Source organism: Vipera ursinii, assembly GCF_947247035.1.
Source record: "Vipera ursinii genome assembly, chromosome: Z".
In the NCBI taxonomy this organism is placed as follows: Eukaryota; Metazoa; Chordata; class Lepidosauria; order Squamata; family Viperidae; genus Vipera; species Vipera ursinii.
This window is the reverse complement of record NC_139517.1, coordinates 10,067,249-10,093,796: the sequence shown is the minus strand read 5'-3', so window position 1 is coordinate 10,093,796 and position 26,548 is coordinate 10,067,249. Positions and strand designations below refer to the sequence as shown.

Below are 26,548 nucleotides of genomic sequence, written 5' to 3'. Positions count from 1 at the left end.
AACTCATCAGCCAATCAGATGCATAGACTGAGGGTGTAACTCATCTGCATAGATTGAGGGTGTAACTCATCAGCCAGTCAGATTCACAGACTGAGGGTGGATAAAGATTTCAGTGTGAGTTTCCCTAATTCTTCAACAATTTTGGTGGCTACCGCTGCAATCCTTTGTGGATTAATTTAAAGAAGACATCTCATTGACATTTAATGGAACTTCATTTGTGTTGAGCTGCAACCAATGAGCAAATCTACCACAGTGTATTTTGACCACTAATTTTTTTTGCCTGCTTCCCTAATCACAGAGAGGCACTTTTTGACTGAGCTGCACAATCTAAGCATCCTGTCCCTTACACCATCACGAAAAATCGATGGGAGAGGCATTGTCCCATATGATGACAGGTGAGCTCAATTGATGGATTAGTTACTAAAAGCTGTCAGTGTTTTGTGGAGTTCTTGGTTGTTTGCTTGCAGACGTTTCATTACCCAACGAGGTAATGTCATCAGTGCTAGTAAGTGCAGAGAATGTTCCCTGTTTACGTCCATTAGCTTGCCATGCCAGTGTTGGTGGGAGTGTGCTTCCCTCCTTGGTAGTTTCTTGACTGGAGAATTGTTTTCTGCATGTTTGTCTGGTGTTAATCTCTGCTTCTTTGGGTTTTGGTTGCTGGAAAGGATGTGTTCTGGGTTTTTTATTCCCTTCTTAGCTTTTTATTTTCTCTTTGGAATGGTATGTAAATATGGCTTATCACTATGTGTCTATTGATGGATGATTTCTCTGAACACCAAGCTTCCAGGAATTGCCTAGCATTTTTGCATTTAGCTTGGTCTAGGATGCTCATATTTCCAGTTGGAACTATGTTTGAGTGCGTCATGTTGTGAGATTCTCTTCTATTAGAGTAAATGTTTTCTGTGCCTGCAGAGGTTGGATGTTGCTTGTTTAATTCAAGGAGTAGAGCCACCAAAGGAACATAGAAATCAACGCACCTCAGAGTGGATATGGAGCAATTCTGTTTGGAATGGAAACAACACCCTCAAATGTTGTCCCACGGTGCATAGCACTGTTCAAAATCATTGTCATAGTTTGTTTGTTTTTATTGTTGGATAGCTTTCAAAATCTGCTTCTTCTTCTTCTTCTAGAGGAGGTGCCCGAGATAACGTAGGCTTGAGAATCCCTCTTGGGACCATTACTGAAATTGTGGTAGAAATGAACACTCACAATATCAGACCCTTGTTTTTTGAAAAGGCTCAAGAGATAGGAATGTTTCCCAGATTATCATTGTTTTTCAGTTGTTAATATGTGCCTGACTGTGACTCCATTGACCATAGCATGCCAGGACCCCTGTCCTCCACTGTCTCCTGGACAGGTACCAATGAAGGAAAATACTTGTAGCTCAGGGTTGAGTGACATGGTGGCCTAGTGGTGAAGATGTTTGCCTGCCACTTGAAAGGTTGAGAGTTCAATCCTAGGTGGTGGCTGATGTTTCTTTCCTAGGGTGCAAAGCAAAAAAATATTTGCTGTGAACTTTGTGTGGTGTCAGGAAGGGCATCTGTCCAGGAAATCTCAGCTCCATCCAGTTACCCGGCTCTACCCCAAATTAAGAAATTACAGGGTTGTAAAAATGGAGTATTTTATTTGTAGCTCAGGGTTGAAATGAGGGGTCCTTGGTGCTCTATGAACTTGGTTGGGTTTTTTTGTAGATGTTTCATTACCCAAACTAGGTAACATCATCAATGCTTGGAAGGAAGGAAGCACTAGAATTTATGATGTCATCTAGTTTGGGTAATGAAACATCTGCAAGAAAACAAGCTGCGAGAGCCCCAGGGACCTAAACTATTTGTGCCACTTTAGAATACTTCAAATTATTTCTTTAGGCAAAATTTGGCCAAATTTGGGGAAATTGAGGTTAACATAGCGAGAGCTTTTTTTGGTCCTTTTTTGAGAATCACCCAGTTATTTCAACATACGCTGAGCAGACTAGTGGAGGACAATGAAGTCATCCTTTTACAGGGACTTGTAATGGGCTTTTCCCCCAGGGTTTAACAGTTTCAAGGGAGTGAATGACTTCATTTTCTTTTAGGTTACATGAGCCTGATACACAGAACAGAAGCAGGAAATGATTCTGCCAACCAATAATTAGACATACAATGCAAATTAATTTTGAAGTCAAATTCCCTATCGTACTAAGGAACAAAAACCTATTAAGGCCATTAAAACAGACAGCAGAATTTACTGCAGCTAAAAATTAAGTTTACTTAGTGGTACCTCGGTACTCAACTGCTTTAAAAGTCATCAAATTTGGTACTCAGTGCATTTTGATACAAAATTTTTGTCCTGGTACTCGTTGTTTGTTTGGTACTCAATGCACAAGTTAGAACTTGTCAGTGTTGGCTGCCTTGTGACTCACTATATTATTCCTTATGGGAAAACAAATTGGTACTTATCATTTTTGGTACTCATTGCACCTCCCGGAACCAATTAACGATGAGTACCAAGGTACCACTGTATTTACAATGATTTATAGGCCCTCTTGCCTCACAAATAATCCTATAAATAGAGGCATAGAATCAAAATCACATGAAGTGTTAGTAGCGCTTTATAAAGCCTTAGTAAGAACACATCCGGATTCAATTTTGGTTACCACATTACAAAAAATGTGTTGAGACTTCAGAAAAAGTGCAAAGAAGAGCAACTAAGATGATTAAAGGTCTGAAGACAAAAACATATGAAGAACTATTGCAGGAACTGGGCATGGCCAGTCTAGAGAAAAAAAGGAGTAGGGGGGGACATGATAGCAGTATTCCAGTATATGAGGGGCTGCCACAAAGAAGAGGGGGTCAACCTATTTTCCAAAGCACCAGAAGACAGGACAAGAAATAATGGATGGAAACTAATCAAGGAGAGAAGCATCCTGGAATTAAGGAGAAACTTCCTAACAGGACAATTAACCAGTGGAGCAGCTTGTCTTCAGACGTTGTAGGAGCTTCATCGCTGGAGGTTTTTAAGAAACACTAGACAGTCACCTATCTGAAATGGTATAGGTTTCCTGCTTGAGCATGGGGTTGGACTAGAAGACCTCCAAGGTCTCTTCCAGCCCTATTCTGATAGAAATAGAAATTTGGAATCTTGTGCAGAGTTTGAATTCATTGGCTTTGATGGCCCCTTCTTAACTCTAAAGGTCTTTGCAAAGAAGTAGGAAGATAACTTGTATCTACCTATGGTTGTGCCCCATCTCGCTAAGCTCTAATGTGATTTAGGCTAGAGCTAGTTGAACTAGTTGAAAGAACCATAGCTTAATGGAAGTATAAACCATCTTGGATACTCCAGCAGGTGTTGAATGACAACTCTTATCCTATTGGACAGTGGAAGTTGTGATTCAACAATATTTGTTGTTCTACTCCCAGCTGCAATGTGTAAATTCAACAGTTGAGATCAGTCAAAGATCTGTAGGCTTTACTGCTAAGCTTGTAAGCCGCCCTGAGTCTTCGGAGAAGGACGGGATATAAATGGAATTAAAATAAAAAAAATAAAAAAAATAAGTAAGGCTGTGTTTCTCAACCTGAGCCGTTTTAAGAACATGAACTTCAACTCCCAGAATTCCCCAGCAAGCCATTCTAACTGGGGGATTCTAGGAGTTGAAGTCCGCCATCTTAAGGTAGCTCAGGTTGAGAAACACTGAAGTAAGGATTTGATCCTTAGTCTCTTCCGAACTCCTGATCAGCCTGGTGTAGAAAGAACAGCAAATGGTGTAGCTGTCCCACTGGTTTTTCAGCTGAAACTCAAGAGAAATCTTAGGTTGCTTCTTTATTTTCATTCTCATTCTCCACTGATCAGTTATGTCCAACTCTTGGGTGGCTTCATAGGCAAGTGCTCTTCATGCTACCCTGTCAAGCAAAGCTTCTTTCAGTTGCTGGATGTTCGTCTTTGTATCACCATCTTTGATGTTATCAAACCAGCTTGTTCTTTGCTTGCCCCTTCTTGTTCCACTAACCATTCCTAGCATCACTGACTTCTCCAATGAATTGGCATGCATGACATGCTCAAATTAATCAGACCTACTCTCTCTATCTTTATTTGTGTGGTGGCACAGTGGTTAAAATGCAGGATTGCAGTCGGACTTTGCCCACTGCCCATTTCTTGGAAATCTTGGAAAGTTTTGTGTACTACGTTATTGAAAGATAACAGTATATCCATATATGTGTCTGTGTGCCTGTAAGCATCTTTCTGTGTATACACGCAAAGGTATTCAGGATGCAAATCTGTATGTGATATATTTGCCTATTAAAAATGACAGTTCTTGAGAAAAGTGTGAAATTTCAGCTAGAAAAATAGGCATTTCATTATCTGTTTTGGAGAAGCAACGTTTTTGCTGGCAGGACATTACAACATTTTTCTAGATGTTTTATTTTTTTGTATTACTTTTCACTAACATCTCTCCTATTATCTGATTGATTTGATCTCATGATGGCCTCTTACGAAGTCCTTGACTTTTATCAGCTGGCAATATCCCAAATTTTGGTTAACCATTCAGACATTATTTTTAAAAAAAAATGGTTTCCAGTCTGGCAATGAGGATATTTGCTCTAGCTAAGAAAGCATTGTGGCAGAAAGTGTGTGTGGTGTGTGTGTGTGTGTGTGTGTGTGTGTGTAGGGGGGTGTTTCTCTGTCTATCTATCCATCCATATCCTGTCTTTATTATGTTTACAAACAACTCAAGGTGGCAGATATATCTATCTTACTTTCCTCCTCCTACTTTCCCCACAACAATTCTAAGAGGTGAGTTGAGCTGGGAGAGAGGGCCTGGTCCAAAGTCACCCAGTTGGCTTTTCATGGCTAAGGCAGGACTTGAACTCACAATCTCTTGCTTTCTAGCCTGTTGTCTTTGTGGTTGCAAAACACCGTGGCTATCTCAGTAACTCATGGATCAATCATGGTAGACTGGTTCTCTGAAAAGAGATTGTCCTCTGTTGTTGGTCTGGTTGTAAAGGAGAGACAATTGTGCTACCTAGGCAAGACTTTTGCCCTGCTAGATCTTTGGCGATGTGGCAAATATCCATGAGGGATGCAAATCTTACCTCAAGGGAAATTTGAGGACCTTGAAATAGAGGAGGTAAAATTATCCTAATTAATTTCTCTGTCGGCTCTTCTTTTACATGTCTTTCATTGGACTGCAGAATGATGCTGAAACTGGCAGAACAGACTAACGGGGTGATTGTCACCAACGACCAGTTCCGGGATCTTGCCAAAGAATCGAAGAGATGGATCAAGCTAATCAAGGAGAGGTGAAGATGGATTCTTGAATTTTGGGGTGCAGTGGGGGTGGAGCAAGAGGCAATCCTTTTTGAAGGAACCTTCTAGATCAGAAGTGGGAAACGATAGCCCACTTTATGACTTGTGAATTCCAGCCGGTCCACAAGTCATAAAGGGGCCATCATTCCTCACCTCTCTTCTTAGATGGTGCTGCGTTTTTCTTTCTTGAATGAGGTGGGGAGAAGTAGAGTGAGGCTTGGACTTCTTCCTGTCAGGGATTTTGATTGCCGATTGATATACAAAAGCTTGAGGGAATCAAGGAAGCTGAAGATTTGTCCTATAGAGAGTCAGATCTCAAGTACAGGCAACCCAGAATGAGACATTTGATATGGTCCCCTGGGACTGTACCATCCGGTGCACTCTGAGGGAAATCACACATTTCAATGCCTTTCCACACATCACACTAATTAGCATGCCACTCATTGAAAGCTAAGCAGTCAACAAGGTCAATTCCAGGTGTCCTTTATTTCAAAACTTGAAATTTCCAAGCTTGTAAGGGGGAGTTCTTTTGAGAAGTGGTACAGACCAGAAACAAGGCATTTTTGATCTTCCCTGTCTTTCTCCTGGGAGGCTTTAATTAAGAAAATTACTTATTTCCTACTTTACCACTTATTATGAAGCCTATGCTCTAGCTTAATTAACATAATTAATTACAGAATAGCTTGCCTCCTGGAGTTGTGAGTGCTTCATCATCCTGGAGGTTTTCAAAAATAGACAGGACATTTATTTGACTGGGGTGGTATAAGGTCTCCTGCCTTGAACAGGAGGTTGGACTAGAAGACCTCTGGGGTCCCTTCCACCCTATGGATTCTATATACAGGTAGTCCTCGACTTATGACCACAATTGAGCCCAAAATTTCTGTTGCTGTGCAAGATAGTTGCTATGCGAGCTTTCCCCATTTTACAGCCATCCTTGCCACAGTCGTTAAGTGAATTACTGCAGTTGTTACGTTAGTGACATGGCTGTTAAGTGAATCTGGTTTCCCCATGGACATTGTTTGTTAGAAAGTCACAAAAGGTGATCACCTGACCCCGGGACACCGCAGTTCTCATAAATATGAGTCAGTTGCCAAGCATCTGAATTTTCATCACGTGACCATGGAGATGCTGCAGCAGTCAGAAGTGTGTGTGGGGGAAAGCAGTCCTAAGACACTTTTTTCAGTGCCGTTGTAACTTCGAACACTCACTAAATGAGTAGTTGTAACTGAAGGACTACTTGTATTTTGTTCTGTTTTACCCAATGCCTAGACCACAGGTCTGCAACCCGCGGCTCCGGAGCCGCATGCGGCTCTTTCAGCCGTCTCCTGCGGCTCCCAGTCCTCTGCCATGTGCAGTTCAAAAAAAAAAGTGGGACTAAAAAAGTTCAATCAATTCAAATATGCAGGGTAAGTGCATATCTCGCCTTGGCTCCACTCTTCAGTCAAACCCTGTTCTGCGCATGCGCGCATGTACGCGCATGTGCACACATTTTTTGCGGCTCCCAGTTTTTCCTTTCATGAGGGAACCGGTTCCGAGTGGCTCTTTCACTGTTTCAGGTTGCTGACCCCTGGCCTAGACGGACATCTGCATCTACACTTCTGGATATATCTTATTCCTAAGCAGTCTACTCTCTTCTTCGTTGCTTGGGCTTACGCCAAAATCTTTAGCCAACATTTAGCTACCTTCAAGTTGGTTTTATTTATTTATTTATTTTATTTATTTTTGGGACTTATATGCCGCCCTATCTCCCAAAGGACTCAGGGCGGCTAACAACAATAAAAAACAACAATACAAAAATTAAAAAAAGAATTAAATAACAGCCCCAAAATAAATTAACTACACAGTTAAAAATTAAAACATATTTAAAAACCCATCATCAATCCAGGTCAGCCTGATGGAAGAAAAAAGTTTTGAGGTCGCGGCGAAAGGACCGGAGGTGCGGGGCCATCCGAAGCTCAAGGGGGAGTTAGTTCCAAAGGGCTGGTGCTCCCACAGAGAAGGCCCTCTCCCTGGGGGTCGCCAGCCGACATTGTCTGGCCGACGGCACCCTGAGGAGGCCCTCTCTGTGTGAGCGCACTGGGCGATGGGAAGTCGTCCCCGGTAGCAGACGGTCCTGTTGCTGTCAACTGGAGTTCTAGACTGCTGCTGAATTTCTGGTTTCTCAGTTTGTGCTGCCGTAGGAGAAGGAAGGTGTGTCACAGCTGCTGGGTGGCTGTAGCTCCTCAGTGTGAAACTGCAGGGAGCTACTTCCCCTTTTGCCTTGTCTGCCTTGGTTTGGTGGAGTCCAAACCTCCTCCCCGCTAAGCTGACAGCTGCTTCACTCCTTCGCTTGTACACTTCTCCTTTCCGCTTTCCCACACAATGCAGATCTTTTCTCCAAACACACCTAGGCGCCCATCCTCTGGTGCCCTCTACATTTCTCTCTTATACTTTGAAAACAAGGGTGGGAAAATGCTCTTCAGGCAGTCCTAGGAGAGAAAACAGAGGGAAGGAAAGAAACTCAGGCTGTGCATCGGAAGGCTTTTTTTTCCCCACACAGTTTCGGAAGATTATTTATAGAGGATGTTGTTCAAATACGGAGCTTCTGCTGTTGAAGTCCCCTCTGAAATGGTGCGACGGAAGAAGAGCTGGTTTATTTATTAGCAGCTACATGAGCAGTGTTTTTCCCACAGCAATTATTGGGAAAATTCCTTCCTTCTTCCCTTCCTCTCTCTCTCTCCTTTTTTCTTTCTCTCTTCCCTCCTTCCTCTTCAAACAATAAAGGAAAAGAAGGACTAGGGCTGACCTCATAGCAGTGTTCCAATATCTCAGGGGTTGCCCCAAAGAAGAGGGAGTCAAGCTATTCTCCAAAGCGCCCGAAGGCAGGACAAGAAGCAGCGGATGGAAACTCATCAAGGAGAGAAGCAACCTAGGTCCTAGAACCAAGGAAAAATTACAGTTAGAACAATTAACCAGCGGAAGAGTTTGCCACCAGAAGTTGTGAATGCTCCAACACTGGAAGTTTTTAAGAAGAGACCGGACGGCCATTTGTCTGAAATAGCATAGGGGTTTCCTGCCTGAGCAGGGGGTTGGGCTAGATGACCTCCAAGGTCCCTTCCAATTCTGTTATTCTGTTAATCTCAGTTTCTGTGTCTGTAAATCTTGCCTACAGATAGGAAATGTTTCTCACTTATATCAGCTGTGATTGAGGGCTCAGGTGGCATTCTATTTGGGGACATGATGATGCCATTGGAAGTTCCTGACCACATTTTGGACTGGAACATTTGCCATTAAGTGGTGTGATTGTTAAGCGAGGCAACGTATGGCTGCACCCAGTTTTACAGCCTTCTTTTGCCATGGTCCTTAAGCGAACCACCGCGGTCACCATCCCAGGACTGCAGTGGTGTTGGGATGGCCAGAACATCCAGGACCGGTTGTGAGTGCTACTCATTTAGGGCTGTTGTATGGCCTCTGAATGAGTTGTGGTTCACCTGTATTCAGTCCATATTCATTCACCACCCAGTAATTCTTGATTTTCTTGTTTTGTTCCTCACACTTGCCTCATTCAGCTTGTATGTTTCTCCTGACATGCCCATCATTTTCTTCCCCAAAATAAGCCCTCTGGGGTGTGGGTGTTTTTCAGTGGTTGGTGGGTGTTAAGGATAGGGATGAGAGTAGTTAGTCGATTTCAAGGAGAAAAAGAGGCCAAACCAACTCCAGTTAGTCCTTGACTTACAACAGTTCATTCAGTGACCGATCGAAGCTACAACAGCAGTGAAAAAAGTAAATTATGACTATTTTTCACACTTAATTTAGCAGCATCTCTTTGGCCGACTGATCAAAAATCAGATGCTTGGCAACTGATTCATATTTATGATGGTTCCAGTGTCCTGGGATCACATGATCACCTTTCGCGACCTTCTGACCAACCAAGTCAATGGGGAAGTCAGATTCACTTAACAACTGTGTTACTAAATGTAACAATTGCAGTGATTCACAATAACTGTGGCAAGAAAGGTCAAAATGGGGCAGAACTCACATATAAACTGTCTTGCTAACCAATAGAAATTTTGGGCTCAGTTGAGGACTACCTGTTCAGTTTTTTTGAGGATAGGAACAGAGACATAACTGCTCTCAGTGCCCCTCTTAAGTTGGAGTATAAAGCCGACAAATTGTGCTGCTGAAATTCAGTGACTGGATTTTAGGGGTTAATCTTGAGGTGCTGTGGAGTCTGTGAAAACTGAGGTGCTGTGGAGTCTGTGAAAATTGGTTATCCCTGAATGTGTATTGAGTATTATCATTGCTCCTAAAATGGCTGCATTCAGAAGATGGTTGAAAGTGCTAGGCTGATACCTCAGCTGAATCCATGAAAGAAACAGTCCGGTGGGTGATTTTTCTTAAACTTCTGGCTGGATTTTCAAATTGCAGGATGTCTGAGCTGGTTTACGTCGTTGTGGCTTAGTGCGTCGATTGGCTTGCAAGCCGTCATTTGTGGCTTGGCACAATCAGTGGATCTGACCCATTTGAATTTGCCAAATAGACTCCAGCTTTGCAGGATGTTTGAACCCCTTCTCCGGTTTTCTGTTGTGCAGCTTGTTGCAGTACACCTTTGTGGGGAATATATTTATGGTCCCGGATGACCCCTTAGGACGAAATGGCCCTACCTTGGCAGACTTCCTGAAGAAAAAACCCAAGTGAGTATTTCTGATGAACTTCTAACAGATATATCCTTTAAACTACTCTAGCCAGATTAGGTTTAGAATTGAAAACCAACGTCTTGTAGATTGATGGGTAGAGTAGAGTAGAATAGAAGCTGGAAGGGACCTTTAAGGTCTTGTAGTCCAGGTCCCTGCTCAAGCAGGAAAACCTATACCAGTAGCCTCATTCTGGGTCAAGCAGTAGCAATAGCACTTAGACTTATATACCCCTTCATAGTGCTTTACATCACTCTCTAAGCGGTTTACAGAGTCGGCATATTTTCCCCAACTATCTGAGTCCTCATTTGGATGGAAGGCTTGAATCAACCTTAAGCAGGTCAGGATCGAACTGGCAGTGAGCTGAATTAGCCTGCAATACTGCATTTTCACCACTGTGCCACCACAGCTCCTCAAGGTTAACTCTTGGGGGCTTTATGGGAATGCATGTTTCTTTCAAATTATAATTCAAAGTAAATGTTAACCCATTAGTCCATACATTCTCCCATTTAACTAGCATTATACCCAAATTTTTTTGTCCATTTTACCATACAGCCTTTTACATATTCATCTGCCAGGTTCATCTTGAGTAATATTGTATATACTTTAGCAAGCAAGTGGTCATCTCCAGAACCTAAATCGATATTGAATTCAGATTTAACTCCTGTTGATAAAAAAACAACCTGTCATGGTTCTGATAGATGAGACCAACTAAAGCAGAACTCAGAGGCTTGAGTTTTCCTCTAAGAACATGTTTATTGGTTACAAAGTATTGGCACTGTCAAAAATGAAAAAAAAGACTAAAGTTCCCTCTAAAAGTAACTGTGTTACAAAGTTAAACTTCCCACCCCACTGTCTATGACTCTATGCAATCAACTACGTTTCCCAATAAAATATTTTGGTGGGCTTTCTAACGTTTGGTTCAATGCCCACAGCCAAAGGAACAGAAATGACCTTGGTTCCCACGGGACAGAGAATTGTGTAGGCTAGCATAAAACTTCCCATTCCTCCCCCGAATTGTGTGGCAACCAAAAACAAGCAAGATGGCTTCAGCCAGGTTTGTTGCAGAGTTGACAAAACTTTTTTTTTTCTCAAGTTTAAATCTTTCACAAATTCTATAAGGGAATGCATACGTCTTGACAACAATGCATTAAGTAGCTTCTGTCCAACTTCATAGTCTAGCCTTCAGCCCTGGGGCTTCTTGCTGGTCCTCCACGCAAGGGTTAAGTCTGCCATTACCTTGGGCTACAGGTAAACATTTCCATTGAGTTGACTCTTGGTAACCTCATGGTGAGGTTTCTACAGTTTCTCCGACAACCCCCGAGGAAGCGGTTTGCTCATGATAAATTTCAACTTCCTGATCTAGCTTGCAACCTTGGAGTGGCCGGTGAAGTGGCCTTCAGGCGGTCATGAGTCAGCAATTCCTCTTCAGCAGGACAGCCAATCCAAGCATTAACCAGGCTTAGCTCTGCTTAGCAACGGAGAGTCATAGGATCAGCCATAGGCTGCTCTTGGTTGCTACCACGAAGGATGTATCTTAACTCTCAAGACTACATCCTGGTGGTGAGAAGCGGATCTGGAGTGACAGGCTGACAAGACATGAGGGGAAACTGCCAGATATTTTCCCCATTGTCGCCTTTCTCCCTTTTTCTAGTTCTACTGCAGTGCGCTCCCACAGAGTGGGCCTTCTCAGGGTGCCTCCGATCAGAGAATGTCGACTGGTGGCCCCCAGGGGGAGGGCGTTCTCTGTGGGCGCACCAGACCTATGGAACTGCTTGCCGGTTGAGCTCCGGATGGCCCCCGACCTTCGCTTCTTCCGACGCGATCTAAAAACCTATCTATTTGAACAATCCGGCCTGGTCTGATGGGTTTGGGGTTTGGATTTGATTTTAACACAGTTTTAATTGTTGTATTATATTGGGCATAATTATTTAATCTTTTTTAACTTTTGTATTTGTATTTCGATATTTATTGCCCTGTACACCGCTCTGAGTCCTTTGGGAGAAGGGCGGTATAAAAATTAATTAAATAGATAGATAGATAGATAGATAGATAGATAGATAGATAGATAGATAGATAGATAGATAGATAGATAGACAGATAGATAGATAGATAGATAGTTCTTAAGAGTTCCAGGTTTGCAACCAAAGTGAAGGACTCCTGCCCACAGTTATTGTCTGGGATGTTACACATCCACTTCACGACCTGTTTTCCTTGTTATTTTCTGGGAGGAAGCTTTGTGGTATCCATAGCAGAACATCTAGATTCATACTTTTGTACCATATAGCATCAACCTTCTGAACTCTCAATTTTCCTCTTTCTGCTATATATTCAAAATGGACAGTGATTAATATATGTGTATATATGTGTGTGTGTGTATAGGTATATATGTATGTATGTGGGCTTTTTTCCTCATAGAACTCCCAGAACGGAGTTCCGGCACCTTTTTTGGATGGAACCTTGTAGGGTAGGCAAGGCGGGTTGTATGGTGTGTGTGTTCCGGGACCTTTTTTTTTTTTTTACAAAAAAAGCACTCTATGTATGTATTTTGCATGTGTAGGAGTAGTTATATATTTTCTTTTGAGAGCAGGCAACATAATTTCATTTTTAATGTGTGCCAGTGTGCTCGCAGTAAAAAATGACAATAAAAGTCATCTTGTTGAAAGTTGCCGAACCTGTTGGGATAGTGGCAGAGCTCCATCTTGTGGCCAGAAGTGGGAAGTGCATGGCTTTTTAGTTATCACAGTCAGTAGCTCCTCCTTCCTATCTATCTCACCTTCCGACTATTGCTGAGTCCAAAACCCCCAGGTTCCATTACAGGGGAATGCCTTATTTATTATTTCTGAAAAATACTAATTTAAGATCAGTTTTATGAAAACATTCTCCTTCATTGCTGCGAAGAAGGATCTGTAAACATATACTGGGCTGGATCCCAGGAACTGCTTCGCTGAGAACTAGCAGCTCAAAAAAAAAAAAAGAAGAAGAAGAAGAAGTCAGCAGCTTGAAAAATGAGCTGCTGTTCTTGGCAGTCTTGGCTAAATGAGGCAAAGGGGCGGGTGAGTGATGTTGTCGGACAGGAAGTACATCTGGAGAGACCACCGCTTGCTTTTGACCCGGTTGAGTTCAAGCCTTCAACCTTGTAGATCAGGGGTGTCAAACTCAATTTCATTGAGGGCCACATCAGCATTGCGGTTGCCCTCAGGGGGCTGGGTGGGTATGGCCAGGGTGTGTGGCTAGAGTGCCTATGGCCTACTGGGTGAGCATGCCCAGCTCTACATCGTTCGCATCAAGGGTGCCTATGAGGGCCTGGACAGGAGTGGGACAGATCTGAGGGTCTCTGGCAGAAGGAGGGTCTCAAGGCCAAGGCAGTGGGGGCCGTTCCCTCACTGTTTCCAGGATGGCTTCGTGGGCCGCATGAAACCACTTCGCGGGCCGGATCTGGCCCCTGGGCCTTGTGTTTGACATGTCTGTTGTAGACGTTGTAGCTGGGTAGAAACATGGAGCCAGTACTCAGAATAGCAATAGCACCACGGGGAGCATCAGAAAAGGCTTATCTCGCTGCGAGGCTACTGTGTAGGCAGCTTAATGGGAAAATAGATATGAAAAGATGGGTAAACAGAAGTGAAATAGTAGAACAGTAAAGAATGACAAAGGAACACGATGAGAACAAATACATTAATACGATAACCCAAAAAAAGATGGATGGGCGGAGAGCACAGAGGAAGTGGGGGGGAGGAGCAAATGGAGTCTGCCATCAATCTAACTGCCACCAATTAAAATAATTGGTTTAAAAACAAGCTAATTGATACTTCTGATAAGAGAAACTGATGGGGGAAAAAAAAGTCACCCATCCTGTTTCTTGCAAAACCAGGGCGGGGTTTGAATTTTTCTTCTTTTTTTCCCTCCCCGTTGCAGAACCAAGTATCCTGAGTGTCACTCTTTCAGCGGCCAGCCCGCCCCTCAGTTCACACCGTCACATCCTATATCCCAGACAGAGGTCCTTCACCTCCGGGACAGGAGGCCTCCTGCTGGTTCAGTAGGGGACTACAGGAGAGGTCGGCACGACAGCCCTGTTGAGGAGACACTTCGCTCTACAGAAGAGACAGAGTGGCTGAGGAGCAAGCTTTTGGAGATTTTTGAGGGACAAGACAGAAAAGTAGACTTTGTGCTCATGAGAGAACCTTGTTGCCAAGACCTGAACAAGCTTTCGGAGGCTATTCTGAGTTTTACTTTCTGAGCCAGCCTCTTCTGTTCTGTCCCCAAAGGGAGTTGATCTAACACAGTCGCCTACAGAGATGAAACTTCAAATGATTGACGTGCTCTTTGTGCACCAGTGGCCACTGATAATGGAGAAAATGCTTGGGGAACGAAGACGAAAAGATTGGACCCTGCAAAAGGCTTCGGTCCTAAAGCCTGCACTGTTGTGTTTTTCCTCTTTCCTTAATATCAGATGAATCTCATCTTTGAATCAGATGGTTTTCTTTTCAATAATTGGACCTCTCTGCATTCCAGAAATGTGAAGTTGCTTGCAGGAACTTAAACTCCCTACATGCAATATGGCGGGCCTAGGCTATGAGAGAGCTAAAGGCCTTGAGATGGAATTACTATAAATTGGTCCTCTGCTACGAAATTCCTGCAGGATTTCTCACTCTAAGACTTCAATTCCCAGCATCCATCTTGACTGTATTAACCAATCAAAGATTTCTGAGATAAAAGTCATGACCTGTGTAGGTTTTCACAGATGTTTCATTACCCAACTTAGGTAACATCATCACTGATGCTAACGCTGAAGGTATTATTTAGTTGGGTAATAAAACGTCTGCAAGAAAACAAACAAGCTCAGAGAGCACCAAGGACCCTTCATTTTCAATCCGGAGCTACAAATGTTCTCCTTTATTGTTACAGATGCTTAAGCAACCTCCATTTTAGGCTTGGTGAGGGGACCACATCATGTACTCAGCATGTTCCAATTTGATTGGATTCCAGTTTAATATTAAGACGCACTGCAGATTAGGTGTCTGGCTTGATAAAAAGCTGCTTTAAACTCTTACAATAGCTTTCCCTGAGGTGGCAACCTGCAAATGTATTCAGTGTCTTCAGATGCAGTTACTGATCTTAACTATTCAAAACGGGATGGGAATTGTTTTGCACATGTAGGTCAACCTGTTTGAAGAAAATCTGAGCCTCCAATACCAATTGTATAAATCCTATTTTTATATCTTGAAATATGGTGCCGACATCAATTTTTAGCAGAGATTTTAAATTTCCTTCAAGAAATTCAAGTATGTTTGGGGCACTCAGTTCTTATAAATAATACAGTCTCTTATAAATAATAGGTGATTTTTATAGAAAAAAAAACTTTTTTAAATTATACTTTTGTAGGACAGAGAAAAATATTGCACTGTTCCTCCCAACTATTTTTTGAAAGCTAAAAATAAATCTTGGCATTTTCTGAAAACAGTATTGTGTGCTTCTAGTGCCCGTAAAGTGTCTTAGGATTGGTATGCTGTTGTTGCTAATGGGCACCAGGTTGGGGAAAGCCAAAGTCATTTAATGCAAGTAATCCTCGAATTATGTCCACAATAGGGGGGGAGAGGTGTTGCCTCCCTTTGATAGGGTGTGCAACTTAGGCGTCCTCCTGGATGCACGACTCAATTTAGAACATCATATAGGAGTCGTGGCCAGGGGGGCATTTGCCCAGGTTTGCCTGGTGCGCCAGTTGCGCCCCTATCTGGTCCGAGATGCCTTACGTAAGGTCACTCATGCACTCGTCACCTCCTGTATAGATTACTGCAACACACTCTACATGGGGCTGCCTTTGAAGACCACCCGGAGGCTTCAGCTGGTGCAGAATGCAGCCGTGCGGGTTGTGATGGGAGCATCTCGATACTCCCATATTACACCCCTCCTGTGCCGGTTGCTGGTTGCCCTTCGGGTGAGGTTCAAGGTGCTGGTTCTTACCTATAAAGCCCTACATGGCTTAGGCCTGGGATATTTACAGGACCGTCTGCTGCCAGGAACGACTTCCCATCGCTCTGTGCGCTCACAGAGCGGGTCTCCTCAGGGTGCCATCGGCCAGACAATGTCAGCTGGCGACCCCCAGGGGGAGGGCCTTCTCTGTTGGGGCGCCTGCCCTCTGGAATCAGCTCCCCCGAGAACTTCGGATGGTCCCAGATCTCCGGTCCTTTCGTCACGACCTAAAGACATACCTTTTCCAACTGGCCGACCTGGATTGAAGACGGGGGTTTTAATTTTGTTTTAACTTTTATTGGTTTTTAGTGGGGCTTTGTAAATTTAATCTCTTTTAATATTTGTATTTATTGTTTTATTGTTGTTAGCCGCCCTGAGTCCTTCGGGAGATAGGGCGGCATATAAGTCCCATAATTAAATTAAATTAAATTAAATTTCTGTTGCTAAGCGAGACATTTGTTAAGTGAGCCTTGCCCCATTTTACGACTTTTTCTTGCCACAGCTGTTAAGTGAATCATTGCAGTTGTTAAGTTACTACCATGTTGGTTAAGTGAATCTGGCTCCCCCATTGACTTTGCTTGTCGCAAAGATGGTCACATGACCCTGGGACATTGCAACTGTCATAAATATGGGTCAGTTGCCAAGCATCCTAATTTTGATCATGTGACCATGGGGATGCTGCAATGGTGTGAAAAGCTGTCAGTCACTTTTTTTCAATGCCGTTGTAACTTTGAACAGTCACTAAATGAATAGTTGGAAGTCGAGGACTATCCGTAGCAGAGAAACATAGATGAAGAGAGTTATGTTGCTATTAGCATTGATCGTTTTCCAGATTCTTCTATTTCCTAACATGTTTTGATGACAACTCCTTGGAAAAAAAAATTTGTAGCACTCTGAATTACCTTTTTTACCTCATGTTGTGTGAAGGACACCCAGATAGGTTCTTCTTGTGTTTGTCAAATTGGAAATGTGGAAGATCACAAAACCCCTCATGACCACCCAAGCGTTTTTCGTGTCCACAATTCGTAAGCCAGCTGATCACAGGATTCTGCGCTTTTTAGATTCTATGAAGAAGGGTTTAGGACTTGCCGCGGCCGACTTGCTGCGTAGGACAACTCACTGCGGAAGAAAGGTTCCACTAATACTGAAGAAATGGTGGAATAGAATCATTAAAGAAAGGATGCAAAATGAAATGTGAATGACAACAACTGAAACAATTTTTAAAATTATTTTAAATAATCGAATTGTTGGAATTGTCCCGCAGTGAACTGTCCCACAGCAAGTTGGCTGTGGCGAGTTGGCCGCGTGGAGTTGTCCCATTCTGCAGGAAGAAACCCAAAGAGCTATCGGCAAACATTTAAGATTGTTTCTCTCGATATAAAGTGATTGGGTTTTTTCTCCCCCCCAAGCTGGAGTGTTCTCCCATTCAGATGGTTCCACCACGAGACAGCTGTCTCCTGTCCTACTTTTGATGTAATGACCGTTTCATGGCAGGAGGGCACAAAAGGTGATCAGATGACCACGAGACACTGCAACTGCCTTGAGTCAGTTGCCAAGTGTATGGATTTTGATCGCGTGACCATGGGGATGCTACAACGGTCGTAAGTGCTGTTGTGACTTTGAATGGTCACTAAATAACATGGGAGTTTCCCGGTACTCCCATGTTACACCTTTGCTCTGCGAGCTGCATTGGTTACCAGTTGTCTTCCGGGTGAGGTTCAAGGTCTTAGTGATGGTTTTTAAGTCCTTACGTGGCATGGGTCCGGAATACCTCGGGGACCACCTGCTGCCGGTGTCGACTCCCCTCCGCCCCGTGTGTTCCCACAGAGAGGGCCTCCTCAGGGTGCCTCCGGTCAGAGAATGCCGGCTGGTGGCCCCCAGGGGGAGGGCCTTCTCTGTGGGCGCCCCGGCTCTGTGGAATCAACTGCCGGTTGAGCTCCGGATGGCACCGGATCTCCGCTCCTTCCGGCGCGGGTTAAAGACCCATTTATTCGAACAAGCTGGCCTGGCCTGATGGGGAGTTAACTTAGGGTTTTAATATTTGTATATTCTTACTGTTTTATTTTGGGCAATAATTTAATTCTTTTTTAACTTTTGCATTTTTGTATTTTTATTATATGCCCTGTTCACCGCCCTGAGTCCTTCGGGAGAAGGGCGGTATAGAAATTTAATAAACTATAAACTATAAATGAACTGTTGTAAATTGAGAATCATTCTGTGTGTGACCTCAGGGATGCTGCGATGGCTGCAACCACACAAGGACCTGTTGCAAATCCCCCTTGTTAAAGCACCTTCACAACTTCAGTCACCAAACAAGTGGTCACTCAGTGAAGATTTACCTGCAACTTGCCATTGAAAGACACAAGAAGAGGAAGTACATAAATATATGCATTTATTTACTTCTTCCTAGCCTTGTTAAAAGCATCCGTCCTGAAGTCGTGACTTCAAACCTCAGCCGGTGGCAAAGGTACGTTTGTAGGGGGTGAAGGATTGCGGGTGATTTTCAGTGACCGGCAATACAAGATGGGTGTCTTACCCAACCCCAGACAGTAATGCCACCAGTAAAGCTTTTGCCTGGGCTGCAGGATCACCCGGAGAGGTTCTTCTTCCTCCGCTGCTTCTTCCCATTCTTCTTGCTCGGTCTGAAGTCCCAGCCCTCCGTAAACTGAAGGGAGGGCAAACTGGTGCTGGAGAAGGGAGACTGTCAGGGCCTCTGGACTCACCGATTTGTCGACGTGAGCTTTTAGCCCAAGTTCCAAATGAGAATAGCCAACCTTGCGGGATATTGCATAGCTGCTGGGCATGGGCAGGTCGCTTGCGTTGGAGAGGAGTTTGAGGCACTGCCACTGACCGAAGGCAGCTCCGTAGATGAGGGACAGTCCACCTGGGAGGAATGAGACCACGTCTGGGTGGATCGCAAAGGACTCCTTGTGTCCTTTTGCGGTGGTGGCAAAACGGGTGCCGCAAAGCCGTTGCTCCTCGTCCATCCTGAAGCAAGCCAGGTGTTCAGCATCCGCGCCGTAATAGTATAGCCCCTTGAGGAGGGTGGCTTCCAACTGGATCTCCTTAATCAAGGCCCCAGTGGCCAGATCAGCCACACAGAGGACCACCCCACGTGACAGGAAGAAGATGAAAAAATATCCCTCGCAGAATGCATACTGGTCTGCTCCACGGCAGCTGGGGTGCAACGGGAAGACGTCCGAGGGCGGCTCAGAGTTCAGATCTGCCACTTGGCAGAACGAATCCCCGTGGAGGAGATAGATGGTCGAACTGCTGGGGTCTCCCACATAGTGGTCCTTTCCACGGCAAGCAGGGTGGAGGGGCTGTATTTTGAGATCTTGTCCTGAGCAGAAGTCAAGCGTTTGAAGGAAATATCCCAAATCTGAGCGGACCACGAAAGCGCCGTGGCGAGTGACAAAGACCTCTGAGCCTGGAGAAGCTGTCTGGGGAACGATGGAAGCCATGGAGGAGACTGTGGATTAGCAATGATAGTTTAATGAAAAAACCTGTTTTAAGACATTTGTACGGTATTCCTGATACTGTTACACTCTAACTCCTTGCAGCCCTCATAACAGGCCATGCTAGTTGAGGCTCAGACAGACATGACTGAGTACAATTGGAGAGGCACACACAGAAACCATAATTAATTGACTAAGCCATAGCTCCCTGGGCCCAAACACTAAAGCACAAAACCTTGTTTGGAAATCAAAGTGCTGACTGCCAGGTGAATTCTGGGAGTTGAAGACCATACATATAAAAAATGCCACAATTATACGTTTTTCTCAATTTGATCAGTAATCAATAAACTAAATATTTAATTATCAGTGTTTTATTTGGTGTATGAACGTTCTGCATATACATACACACATATGGAAGTCTATGTGTATTTGTTTATGTGTCTGTATGTGTATCTAGTTGTGTATCTGTAGATGTTTGTATACACACAGTATATATACACAGTCTGTCTGTCTATCTATCTATCTATCTATCTATCTATCTATCTATCTATCTATCTATCTATCATCATATATCTATTTCTAAAGGAGGCTTGTAATCCAGACTACAACTGACAGGAAGCTACTTAAAAGCTACTTTAATTAATTCTCACAAAGGTTTATTACATTTTTTCTTTCCAAATAAAAAGAAGCACAAGTTCTCAGCATGGGCCCATTCCAAACTCACGGCTCTCCTCCATTCCCTTTTCAGGCAGGGGATTAATTTTGTTTTTTCTCTCCCTTCCTCCCCACACCGAATTAGGGCAATGCTCTTCCTAGGCCAGGGGTAGGCAACCTCGGCTCTTTTATGACTCATGGACTTCAACTCCCAGAATTCCTGAGTCAGCATATGCTGACAGCATATGCTGACAGGAATTCTGGGAGTTGAAGTGCATGAGTCATAAAAGAGCTGAGGTTGCCTACCCCCCTGTCCTAGGCCAACTCCTGGTCACAAAATCATGTGAGAACCCAAGAGCATTTGGGGGAGGACTTGAGAGAGGCCTATCCAATAGGGCAGGGGTCTCCAATTCTTGGCCACTTTTGAGACTTGTGGACTTTCAACTCCCAGATCTCCCCATGCTGGCTGGGGAATTCTGGGAGTCGAAGTCCAGAAACCTTAAAAAGTAATAATGCCGCTTGGGGTGTGTGTGAAAAAGCCCTAACAAGCAGGCATATACATAGAATGAAGGCTACTACTATGCTTGTAAGCCGCCCTGAGTCTTCGGAGAAGGGCGGGATATAAATGGAATTAAAATAAAAAATAAATAAAAGTGGCCAAGATGGGAGACCCCCTTGCGATACGGGAAGCTCGCCCAGGGAAGCCAAATTGCCATTGTGTTGTTGTTAAATTGCGAAGCACATCGGTCGGCGCTTAAAATGGTAAGCCGCCCTGAGTCTTCGGAGAAGGGTGGGATATAAATGGGATTAAAAATAAAAAATAAAAAAATAAAAAAATAAATGCAAAAAAACAACAACCACCACCACCAACCAGCCCGCTAATCCGCAACGGTTTCCCTGTTCCGGAGAAGCCCTAATTCGGCCCCAGGCTGGCGGGAAGGGGGAGCGGCGGGGCAGAAACGCAAGCCCGGGAGGCTGCGGATCGAACGGGGTTAGGGGTGGGGAGAGAAAGCGGTGGAGGCTACCCGTCCCTCCCTCACCTGCTCGGCCGGCGCAAAGTCGAGAGAGGCACAGCAGCGGGAAAGGGGGGACCGTGGCGGCTTCCGGGGTCAGGCGGGCGGGCGTGCGCGCCACCCGCGCTCGGCTCCTCCTTTCCCAGCCGAAGGAAGAAGAAGAAGAGCGGGCGGGAGCGCGCGGGGAGAGTGGAGGAGTGGGGTGGAATGGTGGGGCTGAAGGTGAAAGCGTGGCCGGCCAGTGCTGCAGCCTTAAAACCTACCTGCGGATTCCCGGGAGGGTGGTGGTGGTGGAGGTGGGGATGGGTGGGACGGGAAAGCCCGTTCGGCCCTGGAGGCGCGCGCGGTGTCCGACCTCGGATCGAGCGGGGTAGGGAGGTAGCTTACGAAGGGAGGTAGCTTAGGGAGGGAGGTCGGGTAGCGAGGTAAACAGATTAAGGTAGGAAGGTAAGGTTAGGTAGGTAGACAAGGCTAGGTAGGTTAGGGAAGTAAGGTGGGTTAGGTAGGTAAATAGATTAGGGTAGGAAGGTAACATTTTATTTATTTATTTATTTATTTATTTATTTATTTATTTATTTATTTATTTATTTATTTATTTATTTATTTATTTATTTATTTATTTATTTATTTATTTATTTATTTATTTATTTATTTATGGGATTTATATCCCGCCCTATCTCCCCGAAGGACTCAGGGCGGCTAACAACAATAACATATAATAAGTACAGACATGAAGATTAAACATGAAATTTTAAAATCACCGGTGCAATAAATAATTAAAATTAAAAACTGAAAGTAAATTAAAAATTGTAAATATAATTAAAATGCCTGTCAGTCCAGGTCAGCCTGGTGGAATAGGAGTGTTTTGAGGCCGCGGCGAAAGGATTGGAGATTTTGGGCCATCCGAAGCTCAGGGGGGAGCTAGGTAGGTTCGGTAAGTAAGGTGGGTTAGGTAGGTAAATAGATTAGGGTAGGAAGGTAACATTTATTTATTTATTTATTTATTTATTAATGGGATTTATATCCCGCCCTATCTCCCCGAAGGACTCAGGGCGGCTAACAACAATAACATATAATAAGTACAGACATTAAGATTAAACATTAAATTTTAAAATCACCGGTGCAATAAATAATTAAAATTAAAAACTAAATGTAAATTAAAAATTGTAAATATAATTAAAATGCCTGTCAGTCCAGGTCAGCCTGGTGGAATAGGAGTGTTTTGAGGCCGCGGCGAAAGGATTGGAGATTTTGGGCCATCCGAAGCTCAGGGGGGAGCTAGGTAGGTTCGGTAAGTAAGGTGGGTTAGGTAGGTAAATAGATTAGGGTAGGAAGGTAACATTTATTTATTATTTATTTATTTATTTATTTATTTATTTATTTATTTATTTATGGGATTTATATCCCGCCCTATCTCCCGAAGGACTCAGGGCGGCTAACAACAATAACATATAATAAGTACAGACATGAAGATAAAAATTAAATTTTAAAATCACCAGTGCAATAAGTTAAAATTAAAAACTAAAAGTAAATTAAAAATTGTAAATATAATTAAAATGCCTGTCAGTCCAGGTCAGCCTGGTGGAATAGGAGTGTTTTGAGGCTGCGGCGAAAGGATTGGAGATTTTGGGCCATCCGAAGCTCAGGGGGGAGCTAGGTAGGTTCAGTAAGTAAGGTGGGTTAGGTAGGTAAATAGATTAGGGTAGGAAGGTAACATTTATTTATTTATTAGGTAAGGTCAGTGCTTTTTTTGTAAAAGAAAAAAGGTGCCGGAACTCACACATGTCATACAACCCGCCTTGCCTACCCTACAAGGTTCCATCCAAAAAAAGGTGCCGGAACTCCGTTCTGAGCGTTCTCTAAGGAAAAAAAAGCCCTGGGTAAGGTTAAGTAGGTTAGGCAAGTAAGGTAAGTTAGGGTAGGCAGGTAAATAGAGTAGGGTAGATAGGTAAGTAAGGTAAGTAAGTAAGGTAGGTAGATAAATTTACTGCCCCCCAAAATAAAGGGAACACTTTAAACAACACAATGTACTGTATTTAATAGTAAGGTGTCTTAGTTTTGAATTTGAATTTAAATTTGTGTTTAAATTTGTATTTTCTGTTCCTTTTAATTTTTTTGAGCAGTATAGGTTAGGTAGGTAGGTAGGTAGACGCGGGAGGGGACTGTGGCAATTGGCCTTGGTGAGTGGGGCCGGCCCCTCTCCACTCCTTTTGGCTTTTGACTGGACTGCAGGGGAGGGGGAAGGAAGTTTGTGGGTGGCGCACTGGGAAGATTGCGGCCAGGTTGGGATTTGGGTTGGGCAACCGGAAACGCCGCACCCTGGTCAGCGTAGTTCTTTGCGGAAATATTTGGAAGCCGCCTTGGTTTGCAAGGAAGGATGGAGAGACCCCTCCCCCGACACGTGGATCTGAATATGAATATTTTGAAGCATCTCTCTCTCTCTTTCTCTCTCTCTCACTCACACACACACACACACATGTGTTTGCCAGTTGATCTGTGTAGCTATTTCACAAAACAAAAGATTTGGAAGCCTTGCGTGTATGTACCCATGTACTTGCGAACTGATCCCTGTAAATGCATGAAGATACTGATTTTGTGGCCTTACACACGCGCATGCACACTTGTGTGCAGGTCTGCAGAGTTATTTGCAGCAAGTTCCCCCCCTCCCCGTTTCCAAATCCTTTTTGGCGTCTTCTTCTGGATCCTCCACCTTTTTTTTTTCCCTCCCAGAAACTTGGGACAAGAATTGGATAAAACTGCCTTGCGTATTTCTTGACGAATTATTCCGGAGAAGGAATTACACGCTGAAATCCAATATTTTGGAACTGCGCTGCAATGCATTGCCTCTTTGACCTGAATGCGGGATCATTGCATTTCTTCCTTTCTCCCTGCTTGCATTAACCCTGCAAAAATCACCAACGCTTCCGATGCAATGATTGTGTTATACAACGCTTTCTTTTTCCTCTCTCAGCAAAACTACTTGTCAATAGAAATCCAGGAAATGAAGAAAAGGTTAGAGCTTATACCATTTGCAAGCGGCTAGTCTAGTGAAGAGAAGGACCAAGGGAGACCTGATAGCAGTGTTCCAATATTTGAGGGGATGTCACAGAGAGGATGGGGTCAGCCTATTTTCCAAAGTACCTGAAGGCGAGACAAGGAATAATGGATGGAAGCTGATCAAGGAGAGATTCAACATAGAAATAAGGAGAATTTTTCTGACAGAGAACAAGCAACCCATGGAACAGACTGCCTTCAGATGTTGTGGGTGCTTCATCACTGGAGGCTGGACTGCCACCTATCAGAAAAAGTTTAGGGACTCCTCTTGGGCAGGGACACGGTGGCTCAGTGGGTTAGGATGCTGAGTTTGTCGATCAGAAGGTCGGCAGTTTGGCGGGTCGAATCCCGAGTGCCGTGTAACAGAGTGAGCGCCTGTTACTCATCCCAGCTTCTGCCAACCTAGCAGTTCAAAAGCATGTAAAAATGCAAGTAGGAACCACTACGATGGGAAGGTAACAGTGCTCCGTGCGACTTTGGCGTCTAGTCATGCCGGCCACATGACCACGGAGATGTCCTCGGACAAGCGCTGGCTCTTGGGCTTTGAAACGGAGAGTAACCCTAATTGCCCTTAAAAACTAAGTAATATCTTAGTCATACTTCTGGGGAAGATGGAGTTTGTAGTCAAACTCACCTAGGTTTTTTTTAAAGCTGAACAAAAGCATAGACTGATCAACTACCAATGCATTTGGATTCATCTTTTTTGTAGCAGTCATTGATAAGTGCACAAATTCAGGCAAAATCATGTTCAGGGTTCCTTATAAATCTAAATGATGACACTGCAATTGCCACAACACTAAAATGCTAATCAGTAGGATATCCAACCTTAAATCAGTTGAAGTGTCTCTTAACCCTTTACAGAATCACAAGCATGATCTTGGGCATGACCTTTAACATGATCAATCTATCCAATTCCATATTTCATTACAATCTAAAAGTTTGCTTTCCCCACTAACTGATCTTGTCGAAGAGGTGGCAATAGATCCTTAATAGATCAGCCTGCCCAATTCTATATTTCATTACAATCTAAAAGAGATCACCGTTCGCTTCTTCCACTAATGAATCTTGCTGAGGAGTTGGCAGGATCTTTTCATCCTTTGGCTCAAAGCTCTTCAGGCTGATCCCAAATTTATCAAAGAGGACGGTTGGGATATCAGAGTTCTGCAAGAATGTTTCTGTACGTTCCTTTCCCCTGGTGAAAATTAGGCGCTGGCCCATGTAGGTCAGACGTCCACCACCTGCCTTGTGTAGGGAACAAAAGGATTTGCAGGTGAAGATAGAACAAGGTGACGTCTGATGGTAAAGACACATGTCAGAAAAATCTTCCAGTTTCTTCTCCTCTAGGGTGAATTTATAGAGGGATCTCTTCTCTCCAGAAATTTCCTGACGTTCCAGTACCCAGGTATTTCCTTCCAGGCTCAACCAAAATACGCCTGCTTCTTGAACTTGTTCCACCTCAGGCTTCATCTCTAATGGTTCCAGGAAGCCTTCTCCAAAACCAACATCGCACAGAAACTGCTGCCCATCCAAGTCTACCAAAATTATCAAGTGGTCCAACGGAGGACCGTAGCACTGTGTGAAGCGGTTCCGAACACGTGCAGCTATAATTTTGGTGTGAAATCCTAACGCTTGCAGCAACCACTGGAAAAGTCCGTTCAGCTCATAACAAAAGCCACCCCGGTGGTTTTGAACAATCTTCTCGTACAGACGAGGCAGTTCCAGGCTGATGGGCTCTTTACAATGTATGCTGAGGCTCTCGAAGGGTACTGAGAAGAGGTGGGAACGGTGGAGGCGCTTGAGGGTCTCCAAAGAAGGGCAGGTAGAGACACCTTGGAATCCAATCCGTTTCAGGTAACATCCAACATCCATGTCTGACTGGATGGAAGATGTTGGAATAGGGACGTTTCAAAATTCCTGCTTTACCTCTTTCCAAGATCTTGCTCCTTTGATTACTTTCAGTAACGAAGCTCTAAACAGGTTGAGACACCCAAGACACTCCTATTCCCAAGTCTCTTCTCCTTTCTTGCCTGATTTCCTTCCCCTCTTCCCGAAAACTTTTCCCTTGGGATTTCTGCTGTGAGTTTTGCTGTCTGCACAGCAGCTGGTAGTTTCATTATGCCAGGGAACGGAAAGAGGAAGTGAAAAAAGTCAGAACCTCCCACTTGCGTTATTCTGTAATTTATGTATATTAACCCTTTTTCACCTCAGATGACTTTAGGGCATTGGATTTCTCAGGGAATACAATAGAGTAGAATAGAGCTGTAAGGGACCTTGGAGATCTTCTAGTCCAGCCCCCTGCTCAAGCAGGAGAACCTATATCATCTCAGACAAGTGACTATCTAGCCTCTTCTGAAAAATCTTCAGTGATGGGAGTGCCCACGATTTCTGGAGGCAAGCTGTTCCAATGTTAGGGAATGTTCTGCTTTTCAGGTTTCTTTCGCAGAGA

At 43.9% G+C, this 26,548-nt stretch overlaps 3 protein-coding genes across 5 annotated transcripts in view; 1 reads left to right on the top strand and 2 right to left on the bottom strand.

Moving 5' to 3' along the window:
- Positions 1 to 18,098, top strand: part of KHNYN (KH and NYN domain containing) — a 31,440-nt gene extending 13,342 nt beyond the window's left edge. For both annotated transcript variants that reach the window (XM_083377648.1, XM_083377647.1), the window contains 4 exons: positions 299 to 395; positions 5,166 to 5,273; positions 9,852 to 9,953; positions 13,869 to 18,098. In XM_083377648.1, coding sequence (XP_083233774.1) covers positions 299 to 395; positions 5,166 to 5,273; positions 9,852 to 9,953; positions 13,869 to 14,190 — 629 coding nt within the window. In that variant the 3' untranslated portion in view covers positions 14,191 to 18,098. The remainder of the gene's footprint in view (positions 1 to 298; positions 396 to 5,165; positions 5,274 to 9,851; positions 9,954 to 13,868) is intronic.
- The window catches only part of LOC310649375 (uncharacterized protein), a 403,049-nt gene extending 381,592 nt beyond the window's left edge, over positions 1 to 21,457 (bottom strand). The window contains exons 1-3 of one of the 2 annotated variants that reach the window (XR_014494214.1): positions 21,076 to 21,457; positions 18,263 to 19,395; positions 6,963 to 7,748 (exon numbers count right to left, since the gene is read on the bottom strand). Coding sequence is in view for 1 of the 2 variants with exons in the window: in XM_083377763.1 (XP_083233889.1) it covers positions 18,368 to 19,387 (1,020 nt within the window). In the remaining variant the exon portion in view is untranslated. Of the gene's footprint in view, positions 1 to 6,962; positions 7,749 to 18,155; positions 19,396 to 21,075 lie in introns of those variants that run through there. The other variant, XM_083377763.1, reaches the window with a different exon arrangement.
- Positions 21,458 to 24,803: 3,346 nt separating this feature from the next.
- On the bottom strand, positions 24,804 to 26,156 carry LOC310649391 (arylamine N-acetyltransferase 2-like). The gene has a single exon (XM_083377792.1). It carries the CDS (start codon positions 25,969 to 25,971, stop codon positions 25,129 to 25,131), a length of 843 nt encoding a protein of 280 aa, XP_083233918.1. The 5' UTR covers positions 25,972 to 26,156; the 3' UTR covers positions 24,804 to 25,128.
- Positions 26,157 to 26,548: the final 392 nt, after the last annotated feature.